At 38.1% G+C, this 14868-nt stretch overlaps 1 protein-coding gene across 1 annotated transcript in view; it reads left to right on the forward strand.

Moving 5' to 3' along the window:
* The window catches only part of ACP7 (acid phosphatase 7, tartrate resistant (putative)), a 33839-nt gene extending 20577 nt beyond the window's left edge, over nt 1–13262 (forward strand). Inside the window, exons 3-15 of the mRNA XM_053721605.1 lie at nt 760–867; nt 1522–1725; nt 1824–2006; nt 2096–2121; nt 3006–3103; nt 3207–3269; nt 3337–3451; nt 4088–4201; nt 4384–4441; nt 5246–5313; nt 5804–5875; nt 8722–8859; nt 12943–13262. Of these exons, the coding sequence (XP_053577580.1) occupies nt 762–867; nt 1522–1725; nt 1824–2006; nt 2096–2121; nt 3006–3103; nt 3207–3269; nt 3337–3451; nt 4088–4201; nt 4384–4441; nt 5246–5313; nt 5804–5875; nt 8722–8859; nt 12943–12990 (1293 nt within the window). The 5' untranslated portion in view covers nt 760–761 and the 3' untranslated portion in view covers nt 12991–13262. The remainder of the gene's footprint in view (nt 1–759; nt 868–1521; nt 1726–1823; nt 2007–2095; nt 2122–3005; nt 3104–3206; nt 3270–3336; nt 3452–4087; nt 4202–4383; nt 4442–5245; nt 5314–5803; nt 5876–8721; nt 8860–12942) is intronic.
* The last annotated feature ends 1606 nt before the right edge of the window (nt 13263–14868 follow it).

Raw genomic sequence — 14868 nt, forward strand, 5'->3', positions numbered from 1 at the left:
CAAACGGAGATACATGTTCTTATTATTTAGGAAGTGAAACTAATTTCCATACCAAGTTTCCCATGTTTATATTATGACATAAAAGACTGGGTCTGACCTTTCCAGGAAGTTGTCTAAATATCCTTTTTCTCTCTCAGATCTGGCTTGGATAATATTCTGCTTAAACTAATCTAGCTCTCTGTAGAGATGTTTTCGAATTGTCTGTTGGTCCTTCCAATGAACTGTATTCCTGAGTGACTTTTGGTTAAAGGGACATGAAACCCACCATTTTTATTTCAGGATTTAGGTAGAACATACCATTTTAAATAACATTCCAGTTTACTTCTCTTATCAAATATGTTTCATTCTCTTGGTATCATTTGTTGAAGGAGCAGCAGTGCACTACTGGTTTCTAACTGAACACATGGGTGAGCTAATGATAATCGGTGGATATATATGCAGCCACCAATCAGCAGCTAGAACCTAGGTTCTTTGCTGCTCCTGATCTTACCTAAGTAAACCGTTCAGCAAAGGATAACAAGAGAAGGAAGCAAATTAAATAATAGAAGTATATTGGAAAGTTGTTTAAAATTGTAAGTTCTGTCTACACGAATGTCTAATTATGACTTTACTGTCCCTTTAAATCTTTATATTGATCTTAAATGATGGGCTTAAAATTAAATGACCAGTCTTCAGTTGAAGATGTTTTTAAGGTGTTTAAATTGTGACCTAGGTGTGGGTGTGGATCTCATGAAATGTATGTATTTCTGTCCCATGTAGCAATGCCGTCCCTGCTAATGATTAGCCAGCTGGTCCTCTATCCCATAATGCTGCTGTGTGCCGTCCTGGTCCAAGAACAACCGGAGCAGGTGCATCTGTCTTACACAGGTAAGAGAGACGATACATTAATGCCAAATAGGCAACCTCCAGAAGTGTATCATGAAACTGTGGATCAGGTGATCTAAGGGGTTCAATTCATTTTTAATTATATCCAAGTCCCATCCAGGGCAAAATGCATCAGATTGTGTAGAGGGTTTAACAAACTAATACCCCTTTAATTTGAACAAAGTATGCTAGGTTTTTCTACAAATCTTAAAAATATGGTAAATCCTAGCTTTTGTGAATTGCTAGGATTGACCTTTGGAACAAATAAAGGGCACTTTCAGTCATGAAGTATAAAATACTTCATGCTGAAAGTTCCTTTATTTATTTGAAGCATTCGCTGCACTGAGCCACTCAGGCAGTCCATGGCAGAGCGCTATTTTGCTGAGAGGTGACATTTCCACCTCTTAGCCAATAGCCATGCGGACTATCCGGCTTGGCGCCAGTTGGAACGCACAGCTATTTGCTAAGAGGTGGAGACGTCACTTCTCAGCAAAATAGCGTTCTGCCTTGGGCTGCCTGAGGCGCTCAGTGTGGCGAGCGCTTCAAATAAATAAAGGAACTTTCAGCATGAAAGCAATTGTATGCACTATCTGAATCATGATAGAAGAAATTTGGGTTTCATGTCCCTTTAAGGTGAAACTTTTTTTTTCTGCATAGGTGACCCCACTTCGATGACAGTGACATGGACGACCTTTGGCTTGACCAAGTCTGTTGTTGAATTTAGCGCTCTGCCAGGACCAATAACCTTTAACCTTTCTGCCTATGGTAATGACACACTGTTTGTGGATGGAGGAGAGTTAAAAAGAAAGCTGTTCATCCACAGGGTCACCCTTCAGGGTCTCATACCAGGCCACAAATACGGTAAGCAAGTTTCCTCCCAGCATGCTTTACCTTCCTCTTATCCTTCCCTTGATTTCTCTAATCCAACACTCTCTTAATCGCCACTTTTTGTCTTGCAGCATATCATTGTGGTAGTGACCTAGGATGGAGCCCTATCTTCTCTTTCCGTGCCATACAGAGTGGCTCAGCATGGGGTCCACGTCTAGTTGTGTTTGGGGACATGGGAAATGAGAACGCTCAATCCTTGCCACGACTGCAGAAAGACACCCAGATGGATATGTATGATGCTGTACTGCATGTAGGTATGTACTGGGTATCATGGACCTCTTGGGCAGAGAGAAAGGAGGGTCAGGAGATCACTGTCTAAATGTTTGTTATTATCTTTTTTTAGGCGATTTTGCTTATGATATGGAGAAGGTAAAGACTCTAATTGAAGGATAGTTCTACTTATTGAAGGGCAATTTAGTTTAGTAATCTCATACATTGGAGGTCAGTCCTACTCACTGGTACGCAGACTCAATTGCTCTTAATGGCAGTACCTTACTCACAGGACTGGACTGGGACCAAAATTAGACCCAGGTATTTAAAGGAGGAGCAACCCACATCAGTTAGACCTCTGTCAGCTAGGTAGCCATAATACCCCAGATCTCTCATCCTGCAGCTTAAAGGGACAGTATACACCAATATTCATATAACTGTATGTAATAGACACTACTATAAAGAAGAAAATGCACAGATACTGATCTAACAATCCAGTATAAAACCGTTTAAAAACTTACTTAGAATCTCCCAGTGACAACCAGTGAAAGGGGCTGGGTAAACAAAAAGAGCTAACACTCCCCACCTCCCCTTTCCCTGCATATGGAAAGACAGATAACATAAACAGGAACCTACGCATGTATACATCTGGAACTGTGGGGCTTGGTTAGGAGTCTAAAAATTAGCACAATGTTCTTAAAAAAATAAGCAAAACTATACATTTTTATAAAAAAAAACACTACCAGATGGGCTATATAAATGGATAATCTACAAAACATTTATGCACAGAAAAATCTAGTGCACAATGTCCCTTTAACTGCCAGACAGAAAATGTAATTTCTGCTTTACAAAATGTGTAACTGCTTTCCTATTTTTCCCCATATTAAGAAACAGTGGTATATAGCAGCAAGGCCCACATAAGAGCCCTGTATACCCTATTGCCAGTCTGGGCCTGCTTACTCAGACATCTCTACAGGGTACGTCTAAGCACAAAAACTTGTACCCTTGTGTTTGTAATTTCTTTGTTTACCTCTTCCTCTCAGGACAATGCCCAAGTGGGAGACGAGTTCATGCGCCAGATTGAGACAGTTGCAGCCTACGTTCCCTATATGACGTGTCCTGGAAACCATGAGGAAGCATAGTCAGTATCACTCCCAACTTATCTATAAAAAATCCATACTATATACAGTATCTGTTAAAGCATTACCGTAATACAATTATATTCTTGCTCTCTTGTTTACCAGCAACTTCTCTAATTACCGGAATCGGTTCTCAATGCCAGGCAACACAGAGGGTCTGTGGTACAGGTAAGCCAGTTTACTGTGGGTGAGCTACATGGTAGCACAACAATGTATTGATTTGTTGTTTTTGCAGCTATGATTTAGGCCCAGCACACATCATTTCATTGTCTACTGAAGTCTACTTCTACATGGAGTACGGGAAGGAGCTAGTGGGAGAGCAGTATAAATGGCTGCAGAAGGACCTTCAGGTTAGACTCAACCTTCATCTCTTTAAGTGTATGTCTGCTGGGACATCTTTCACAAAAGATAAACAGTCCCACAAGTTCCTTAATACTTAATATAGATTAACACTACTCCATACTTGGCATCAGATTCTCTCAACATCCTTCCAAAGTACTTTGGTTGACTGGTCACAAACAAAAATGCCTTAAAAGGCCGTAATAGTTCAAAAATTATATGCTCTCATTCGTTAGAGCATCTCATTTTAATACTAACGACCCTGCAGAAATGTGTGTTTAATTCCTGCAATTAGAGTTGAACAAACAGTAGAAGAACCACTCTGTACATATAGAGCACTGTTAGTCCCAAGTGGAAACCAAACCTGATCCAATCAGCAGGGCTAGTCGCACGACTCAGATGTGGAACTTACAAATTAGAACTGCTTCATAAAAGTAAACCTTTCAAATTAATGCAGACATTTCAGACACCCTCAGCTTTACAAAAAACGACTTGTTGAAGTACTCAAGGACACAAATTATAGGGACGGATGAAGATTCTTTACAAACCTAAAATATTTGTCTTGCATATCAAGAATTCCATATTTTTTTTTTAAATTTCTGGTTCACATCCTGGATGGTTAATCTCAGATTATCTTTTACCCAAAGGAGGCCACAAGGCCATCTCAACGAGCTGAACGTCCCTGGATCATCACAATGGGTCATCGACCAATGTACTGCTCAAATTTTGATCGGGATGACTGTGTGCTACTTCAAAGTGTGGTAAGAATGGGACAATGTAAGATAAGAGTCAGACAATGGGGAAGAGGGATATATGAGAATTATAAAAGGTTTGAAGTCAGTGAGATAAAAGTAGATATATAGGTATGGACATAAAAGCATTAGATGATGTGTAGACTTGTTCATGGTTTTGTAAAATATACTATCAGTATTCTCTAATTTAGGTACGCACTGGAATATCTGGTGGTCTTTATGGGCTGGAGGATCTGTTCTATAAATACGGTATTTATTTTTTATCTTATTTCGTTGCCAGTGAATTTCTATACCAGTTTTGTCTCCAAATAAGTTATAGTGAGTAAAAACAAGAGGAAAAAATTTCATCCCATTGTTGGAATAGTGATACTCAATAGATCGTTATACAGCACACTTGTCGAACTCTCTTCAGAAATCCATAGCAAAGAGTACTTCAACTTGAACAGGGAATTGTGGGAAAGGAAATGAGTGTCATAATGCATCATCTTTTTGTATTTCTTATTCAGTTTTAACATGGATTTCCCTCATGCAAGTGCAGTGCTACTCTATGTAGATTTAATGCTTAGTAGGTATATATATGTACAGCAAGAGAAATCAGATACAGAAAGGAAAAATATGGGGCATTGTGAAATTAATTTGCAAATACTCAGAATTCCGGGCTCCAGGGGAAACACTGTTTGCTGAGGTTTTCTGTAGAGAGATGTGCAAGTATGCTGTACAATGATCTATCGTGTATCCCAGTCTATAAATTTAAAGTATCAGAAAATAAGGAGATCAAGGATTTCTTTCAATTCCCATATACACGACTACCCCACATGAGCGACTTCTTGTTCCCCTACCAATCCTTCTGCTATGGTCTCTGATGAAGCGCATGTGCGCATGTGCGAAACACGTCAGATCGTTGGGATTATACCACCAATTTGTATGTTCTATATAAAATAAATTTTTGACCGTTATATGAAGCAGGTACTCAGTTCTCCTCTTTTCTTCGCATAATCCTTCTGCTATATGTTGTTTCACCTTCTCTTATGACACACAATTTCCTTCTCTCAGGTGTGGATCTTGAGATCTGGGCCCACGAACATTCCTACGAGCGCCTATATCCCATATATAACTACACAGTGAGTTAACCACTAACCCAGTTCACCTGCATTCTGGACTCAAAGCATTAGGCTATCTTCATCTATACTATTTTTATTCTGGCTGTTTTTATTCCAGAGACAGAGTTTCTATTGAGAAAATAACTATCTTTGTAGAAATTGCTTGCTGATGTCCACCATTGTCTTAAAGGGACAGTAAAGTCAAAATTAAACTTTCATGATTCTGACAGAGCATTCCATTTTGTAACAACTTTCTAATTTACTTCTAAAATCTAAGCTTTGTACTCTTGGAATGTTCTGTGTGAATTATGTCCCTTTAATATAGGACTAAAGTTAATGAGAATTCATTGTTTAAAATGATATTAAATATCTTTTGTTTTGTGTAAAAAAAATTACTTTGGCCCTTTGAGCAAACCATGGTGAACATTTAGGGAACTTGCCCCAGACTGAATGCACTTACCACATATATATCAATGGAAAAGTTTCCTAACTGTGATCTATTTGGTTCCAGATGTATAAAGGAAGCCAGGAAGCTCCTTACACCAATCCTACAGCCCCGGTGCATATAATCACAGGATCGGCAGTAAGTATGGGTTTGAACTCCTCTGAGCACACTGCACATGGTTATTCATTTATTAGCCTATCACACAACCTATCTCACTGCATACATATGTTCAAACATCCATGAAAAACTAAAGTCACTAAAATTGGAAGAAGAAAAAAATCCAGAGATGGATCATTGCAGGTCAGGAGGTCCAGGAATCTATTAATATAGCTTTGGAGAGATAAGGGCTGTGAATATATCTGACATCTTCTACAATTCAGATCTCATTTAGAGATGGATCACTGCAGGTGAGGAAAGAACCCATTAAAGGGACAAGATACCCAAATGTTCAAACTCTTGAAAGTAATGCAACATAACTGTAAAACTGACTAGAAAATATGACCTGAACATCTCTATGTAAAAAAGGAAGATATTTTACCTCAAAATGTCCTAAGTATTCACACCCCACTGTAAAGGACTTTAAGCAGCAATTCAGTATGTCTGTCCAGGACTTGCATAGTTTACTATGAAATCTCATGACATCACAGTTTATGACCTCAGCACTGCTGATGCTGATTGGCTGCTGTTCATTTCTTCCTTCCTTACGTTTTTTTTTTTTTTTTTACCTGCAGCTGGACAGTAACTTTTTAAAGATAACTTTTTACAGAACACTTACTTCGGTGAGCTGAGTAAATTGTGAGGTAAAATATCTTCCTTTTTTACATAGAGATGTTCAGGTGATATTTTCTTGTCAGCGTTTTGCAGTTATGCTGCATCACTTTCAAGTGATTTAGCATATGAGTATTATGTCCCTTTAATATAGCTTTGGGGAGACATAAGCTGTAAATAGGTCTCAGACTTTCTACAATGTGTCTTCCTGAAATTGGGAAACAACATACTTTTGGCATCTTCTGATCCTCCAAGAGAAGGCACAACTGACAATCTAGCATTTATGTTGGCCTGAAATATCTATATACAGAGAGAGAAGCGCTAATTCTGGAATGAACAACGCCTCAGTACCTTGCTCTTTGGCAGCCCACCACCTGGGAGCAGCCTCTTTTAGCCCAATTATGCCCTTCAGTAAGGAGAACTTTCCTGAAGAATATCAGTCTGACCCACCTAAAAAGAATGGTCCAATCCCAAAATATCAGGCAAAACATGGCAACCCGAGAGTATTTTTTCAGCCTTCTGTGGGCCTCGTCAGTGAGGTGCCGTCATATTTCCCTATTGCAGTATGCAATGATACCTATTTTTATTGGACTAACATTTAAAAGACAAGCTTTCGAGAGTGTTCCTATCTTCCTTGGGCCTGAAACAATGCTAATCAATATGACAGAGTTTTACAGGTCAAAATTAAACTTACATGATTCAGATAGAGCAGCAATTTTAAACAACTTTCCAATTTACTTCCATTATCATAATGTGCACAGTCTTTTTATATTTATACTTTTTGAGTCACCAGCTCCTACTGAGCATGTGCAAGAATTCACAGAATATACATATATGCATTTGTGATTGGCTGATGGCTGTCACATGATACAGGAGGAGTGGAAATAGACATAACATTGAAATTTGAAAGAAAAAAATCTACTACTTATTTGAAGTTCGGATTAAGGGGTCGATTTATCAAAGGCTTCGCCGGCCTTCACCCCCTACGACTGCAGGTTCTCACAGGAGAATTTCAATCTCCCCTGTCTTGTCTGACCGGGGAGATTGACAGCTCCTGCCTGTGCATGATGCCTGCCTGTGCATGATTGGCTGCGCAAATTAGCGTTCTTGTGCAAAGCTGAATTCCGGCAGCGGAATTCAGCCTGCCAAAGGTGAGCTACGGCGGACAGGGGCACATATGTACACCCTTGTCCGCCATAGCTTGATAAATCGACCCCTAAGTGCTATTGCATTGTATGTTTATCATTCATTTGTTGGTTGTGCAAATCTGCTGTATTTACTGTGGTCCTTTAAAGGGACATTATACACTCATTTTTTCTTTGCATAAATGTTTTGTAGATTATATATTTATATAGCCCATAAAGTTGTGGTTTTTTTTTTAAAAAAAATCTATAGTTTTGCTTATTTTTAAATAACATTGCTCTGATTTTCAGACTCCTAACCAAGCCCCAAAGTTTTATGAGAATACTGATGTCTACCTACTCCAGCTTGCTCCTGTTTGTGTAAAGGGTCTTTTCAAATGCAAAAGAAGGGGGAGGGGGAGTGTCTTATTTCCCACTTGTTGTGGGTGTTCCAGTAACCTTTTAAATAGAACTAAACTGAGAGCTTCTAAGTAAGTTTTTAAACAGTTTTATACTGGATTTTTATATCAGTATCTGTGCATCTTATTCTTTATAGTAGTGTCTATTACATGCAGTTATATGAAAATTAGTGTAAACTGTCCCTTTAACACAAGATGTTTGTAGAGAAGGGGAGGGGGTGAGTAGGATGTTGTAAATAGCAGACTGATTAGTATTGTTTCAGAGCCGAGGAAGAGAGTAAAACTCTAGAATCCTTGTCTTCTAAATATCATGTAAGTCTAATAAAAAAAAAGTATAATTGCATACTACAATATTGCGAGAGAGAGAGAAAGCTACAATATGGCGAGAGAGACTAGCCTATAATGTTCAGAAATAAAATGCATGCAAGTTTTTTTTTTGTTTTTTTTTATCCATTATTAAATGTGTTGCGGGAACTACTTTTAGTGTCCCTTAAATAATTGCCTGCTCTTCAAAATTAAATCTGGTTCTCAGTGTAAAACTCGGTGTGGCCCAGTGCCAAAGTTCAACAAATAAGAACAGCCAGGTTAGCCACTCCCCAGAGGGTGGCTTGTGTTTGTTTGAGATCTGTTTGTTTCCATCATTTCTAAATATAATAATACCATGATTTTTCTGCAGGGATGTAATGAGCGCCTGGATCCTTTCTTTCCGTTGCACCATGAATGGAGCGCTGTAAGGATTGCAGATTATGGATACACTCGTATGCATATCGCCAACAAAACCCACATACATATCCAACAGGTCTCCGATGATCAGGTTCGTGAGGGTGTTTGTGACCATGTATGTGTGTGTCTGCCATTTCAGCAGGCATTGTGCTGTGTACATCCTTATTGCATAGGGAATTAAGGGATTATTTGATATTTACCTTGATGTTACCAGCTGCAGATTAGCTCTTTTCACAATCAGCCATTTTAATTATCAGTTCTATTTTTTTTTCATTATTGTTTTTTTTTTTCAAAAAATGGCTGAATACTTAACATGTGCCAAACCTGTTTCTACTAATTACAATCCATATGCTTGATAATTCTATTACTCAACATATTTTCACCCTCAGATATCACTTTTAATATTATTAAAGGGACATAATACTCATATGCTAAATCATTTGAAACTGATGCAGTATAACTGTAAAAAGCGGATAGGAAAATGTCATCTGAGCATCTCTATGTAAAAAAAGAAGATATTTTACCTCACAATTTCCTCAGCTCATCAGAGTAAGTGCTGTGTAAAAAGTTATACTTCAGCTGCTGCTCAGCTGCCGGTAAAAAAAAATAAAAAAAATGAAGAAATGAACTGCAGCCAATCAGCATCAGCAGTGCTGAGGTCATGAACTCTTTTACTGTGATCTCATGAGATTTCACTTAACTCTCATGAGATTTCATAGTAAACTTCCTTAAACTGAATAGGGAAATAACATGAGAGTGCATGAGGCTCAATCCCTTAGCTGTCCCAGGACAGGCATACTGATTTGCTGCTTAGAAGTCCTTTACAATGGCGTTTGAATACTTAGGACATTTTGAGGTAAAATATCTTCCTTTTTTACACAGAGATGTTCAGGTGATATTTTCAGCTTTTTACACTTATGCTGCACAGTACTTCTCCATTTTCTGACCGTTTAGGACCAAGGCTATTTTTACTTTTTTGCGGTGTTTGTGTTTAGCTGTAATTTTACTCTTACTCATTTACTGTACCCACACATATTATATACCGTTTTTCTCGCAATTAAATTAACTTTTTTATAGATACCATTATTTTCATCATATCTTATAATTTACTATAAAAAATGATAAAATAGGATGAAAAAATGGAAATAAACACACTTTTTCTAACTTTAACCCCCAAAATCTACAACCACCAAAAAACACTCATGCTAAATAGTTTCTAAATTTTGTCCTGAGTTTAGAAATACCCAATGTTTGCATGTTCTTTGCTTTTTTGTAAGTTATAGGGCAATAAGTACAAGTACCACTTTGCTATTTCCAAATCATTCCATTTTTTTTTTTCAAAATTAGTGATAGTTACATTGGAACACTGATATCTGTCAGGAATCCCTGAATATCCCTTGACACGTATATATTTTTTTAGTAGACAACCTAAAGTATTGATCTAGGCTCATTTTGGTATATTTCATGCCACCATTTCAATGCGATCAAATAAAAAAAATATTTTTCACAAACTTTAGGTTTCTCACTGAAATTATTTACAAACAGCTTGGGCAATTATGGCACAAATGGTTGTAAATGCTTCTCTGGGATCCCCTTTGTTCAGAAGTAGCAGACTTATATGGTTTTAGTGTTGCTTTTTGGTAATTAGAAGGCCGCTAAATGCCGCTGCGCACCACACGTGTATTATGCCCAGCAGTGAAATGGTTAATTAGGGAGCTTGTAGGGTTAATTTTGGCTTTAGTGTAGTGTAGTAGACAACCCCAAGTATTGATCTAGGCCCATTTTGGTATATTTCATGCCACCATTTCACCGCCAAATGCAATCAAATAAAAATAATGTTCACTTTTTCACAAACTTTAGGTTTCACAGTGAAATTATTTACAAACAGCTTGTGCAATTATGGCACAAATGGTTGTAAATGTTTCTCTGGGATCCCCTTTGTTCAGAAATAGTAGACATTTATGGCTTTGGCGTTACTTTTTTGGTAATTAGAAGGCCGCTAAATGCCGCTGCGCATCACACATATTATTCCCAGCAGTGAAGGGGTTAATTAGGGAGCTTGTAGGGTTCATTTTAGCTATAGTGTAGAGATCAGCCTCCCACCTGACACATCCCACCCCCTGATCCCTCCCAAACAGCTCTCTTCCCTCCCCCTCCCAACCATCTTAAGTACTGGCAGAAAGTCTGCCAGTACTAAAATAAAAGGCTTTTTTTATATATATATATCTATTCAGGTGTAATGGACCCCCCTTTAGCTACTGGCAGCTGTCTGCAGTACCCATTTTGCCCCCCTCAAAAAAGTTATTATTATTATTTTTTTTTTTTTTATAAAATATACATTTTTCTATAGTGTAGCTGCCCCCCTCAATACCCCCCTCTCCCTCCAGATTCGTTGAACTTTATTTTTTTTCTACCCTCCCTCTCCCTCCATCCAATTCAGGTAACATTGGTGTCAGTAGTTGCTGTGCGCCCCCGCAAGCCCCCCTGCACGCTCCCGGCACCTAGCGTGCACATTGCACTCACAGGAACCGGATGCCAGGTAGCGATGGGCTGCCCACCCGCCTCCCTGCTAAGGCTCCCACCCACCAACGATCGGCACCATCGCTACAGGTGCAGAGAGGGCCACAGAGTGGCTTTTCTGCATCGGATGCTTGAAAAAGGGTATTGCAGGATGCCTCAATATTGAGGCATCACTGCAATACCCTGAGAGCTGCTGGAAGCGATCGCAATAGCTTCCAGCGCTCAATTAGACCATGGACGTACCGGGTACGTCCATGGTCACTAACTGATAGTTTTTGCAGGACGTACCTGGTACGTCCTTGGTCGTTAAGGGGTTACCCCCCCATATTGCATTATGCTAAAAAAAGTAATAAATCAATATACAGTCACTTCAATAGGTGATGTGTCACTAAATACCGTAGTATCTCCATTTTATTTGTCCTTCATCATGTGCAGTTTTTTAAGTAACATATTGCAAGGTTAAAGGGACATAAAACCCCAAAAATGTCTCATGATTTAGATAGAACATACAATTAAATTTTTTTTTTTCCAATTTACTTCCAATATTAAATTTTCTTTATGTTCTTGTTATCTTTTGTTTAAAAGCAGGGATGTAATCTCAGGAGTGTGCAAGTGTCTGCAACACTATATGGCAGCAGTTTTGCAACAGTGTTATACATTGGCAAGAACACTAGATGGCAGCAGTTTTGCAACAGTGTTATACATTAGCAAGAACACTAGATGGCAGCAGTTTTATAACAATGTTATACATTAGCAAGAGCAGTAGATGGTAGCAGTTTTATAACAATGTTATACATTAGCAAGAACACTAGATGGCAGCAGTTTTGCAACAGTGTTATACATTAGCAAGAACACTAGATGGCAGCAGTTTTGCAACAGTGTTATACATTAGCAAGAACACTAGATGGCAGCAGTTTTGCAACAGTGTTATACATTAGCAAGAACACTAGATGGCAGCAGTTTTGCAACAGTGTTATACATTAGCAAGAGCACTAGATGGCAGCAGTTTTATAACCATATTATACATTAGCAAGAGCACTAGATGGAAGCAGTTTTATAACAATGTTATACATTAGCAAGAGCACTAGATGGCAGCAGTTTTATAATGTTATACAATAGCAAGAGCACTAGATGGCAGCAGTTTTATAACAATGTTATACATTAGCAAGAGCACTAAATGGCAGCAGTTTTATAACAATGTTATACATTAGCAAGAGCACTAGATGGCAACAGTTTTGCAACAGTGTTATACATTAGCAAGAACACTAGATGGCAGCACTATTTTCTGTCATGTAGTGCTTCAGATAGATGCATGCTACCTATCTAGGTATATTTTTAACAAAGAATAACAAGAACAAAACAAATTTGATAATAGAAGTAAATTGAAAACTTTCTTTAAAATTGTATTCTCTGTTTAAATCATGAAAGAACGATTTTGGGTTTCATGTCCCTTTAATAAGGGAAATTAAAGTTTTTTGGAGATAAGAATTTTGTGTTTGGCAGTATTATGGGCAGAGCAATTTTATGATTATGACAGTACTATCAGAAATTCAGAAAACATCTGCTAGAACCCCCCCCCCCCCAAAAAAAATTTTTTTTTTTTGTGATCATCCTATTTACTTTATGTCATCATAATTATGTCTCTCACTCCTAGGAAGGAAAAATTGTTGATGATTTCTGGCTAATTAAGGACAGACATTGAGAGGAGATGGGAATGGTACCTCCAACATAATCCATAGATGGCAGAAACTCCCCCATTGACGAAACTGTGGCAAAACAGTGCCTGCTGCTTCTAGGCATAATTTCTGCACCATATAGAGGGTTCAATTTTGGGTCTGAAGCCGCATTTCTTATTTCTGTATAATTTGTATAATTACAAGTAGAATATTATAAGATTTCTTTCATGTAATTAGCAAGAGTCCATGAGCTAGTGACGTATGGGATATACATTCCTACCAGGAGGGGCAAAGTTTCCCAAACCTCAAAATGCCTATAAATACACCCCTCACCACACCCACAATTCAGTTTTACAAACTTTGCCTCCTATGGAGGTGGTGATGTAAGTTTGTGCTAGATTCTACGTTGATATGCGCTCCGCAGCAGGTTGGAGCCCGGTTTTCCTCTCAGCGTGCAGTGAATGTCAGAGGGATGTGAGGAGAGTATTGCCTATTTGAATTCAATGATCTCCTTCTACGGGGTCTATTTCATAGGTTCTCTGTTATCGGTCGTAGAGATTCATCTCTTACCTCCCTTTTCAGATCGACGATATACTCTTATATATATATATATATATACCATTACCTCTGCTGATTTTCGTTTCAGTACTGGTTTGGCTATCTGCTATATGTAGATGAGTGTCCTGGGGTAAGTAAGTCTTATTTTCTGTGACACTCTAAGCTATGGTTGGGCACTTTTATATAAAGTTCTAAATATATGTGTTCAAACATTTATTTGCCTTGACTCAGGATGTTCAACGTTCCTTATTTCAGACAGTCAGTTTCATATTTGGGATAATGCATATGAATAAATCATTTTTTTCTTACCTTAAATTTTGACTTTTTTTCCTGTGGGCTGTTAGGCTCGCGGGGGCTGAAAATGCTTCATTTTATTACGTCATTCTTGGCGCTGACTTTTTTGGCGCAAATTTTTTTTTTCTGTTTCCGACGTCATACGTGTCGCCGGAAGTTGCGTCATTTTTTTGACGTTTTTTTTGCGCCAAAAGTGTCGGCGTTCCGGATGTGGCGTCATTTTTGGCGCCAAAAGCATTTAGGCGCCAAATAATGTGGGCGTCTTTTTTGGCGCTAAAAAATATGGGCGTCACTTTTGTCTCCACATTATTTAAGTCTCATTATTTATTGCTTCTGGTTGCTAGAAGCTTGTTCACTGGCATTTTTTTCCCATTCCTGAAACTGTCATTTAAGGAATTTGATCAATTTTGCTTTATATGTTGTTTTTTCTATTACATATTGCAAGATGTCCCAGATTGACACTGAGTCAGAAGATACTTCTGGAAAAACGCTGCCTGGTGCTGGATCTACCAAAGTTAAGTGTATCTGTTGTAAACTTGTGGTATCTGTTCCTCCAGCTGTTGTTTGTAATGAATGTCATGACAAACTTGTTAATGCAGATAATATTTCCTTTAGTAATGTTACATTACCTGTTGCGGTTCCGTCAACATCTAATACTCAGAGTGTTCCTGTTAACATAAGAGATTTTGTTTCTAAATCCATTAAGAAGGCTATGTCTGTTATTCCCCCTTCTAGTAAACGTAAAAGGTCTTTTAAAACTTCTCATTTTTCAGATGAATTTTTAAATGAACATCATCATTCTGATTCTGATAGTGGTTCCTCTGGTTCAGAGGTTGATGCTGATAAATCTTCATATTTATTCAAAATGGAATTTATTCATTCTTTACTTAAAGAGGTCTTAATTGCATTAGAAATAGAGGATTCTGGTCCTCTTGATACTAAATCTAAATGTTTAAATAAGGTTTTTAAAACTCCTGTAGTTATTCCAGAAGTTTTTCCTGTCCCTGATGCTATTTATGAAGTAATCTCCAGGGAATGGAATAATTTGGGTA

The sequence above is a fragment of the Bombina bombina genome, chromosome 7, assembly GCF_027579735.1.
Source record: "Bombina bombina isolate aBomBom1 chromosome 7, aBomBom1.pri, whole genome shotgun sequence".
NCBI lineage: Eukaryota > Metazoa > Chordata > Amphibia > Anura > Bombinatoridae > Bombina > Bombina bombina.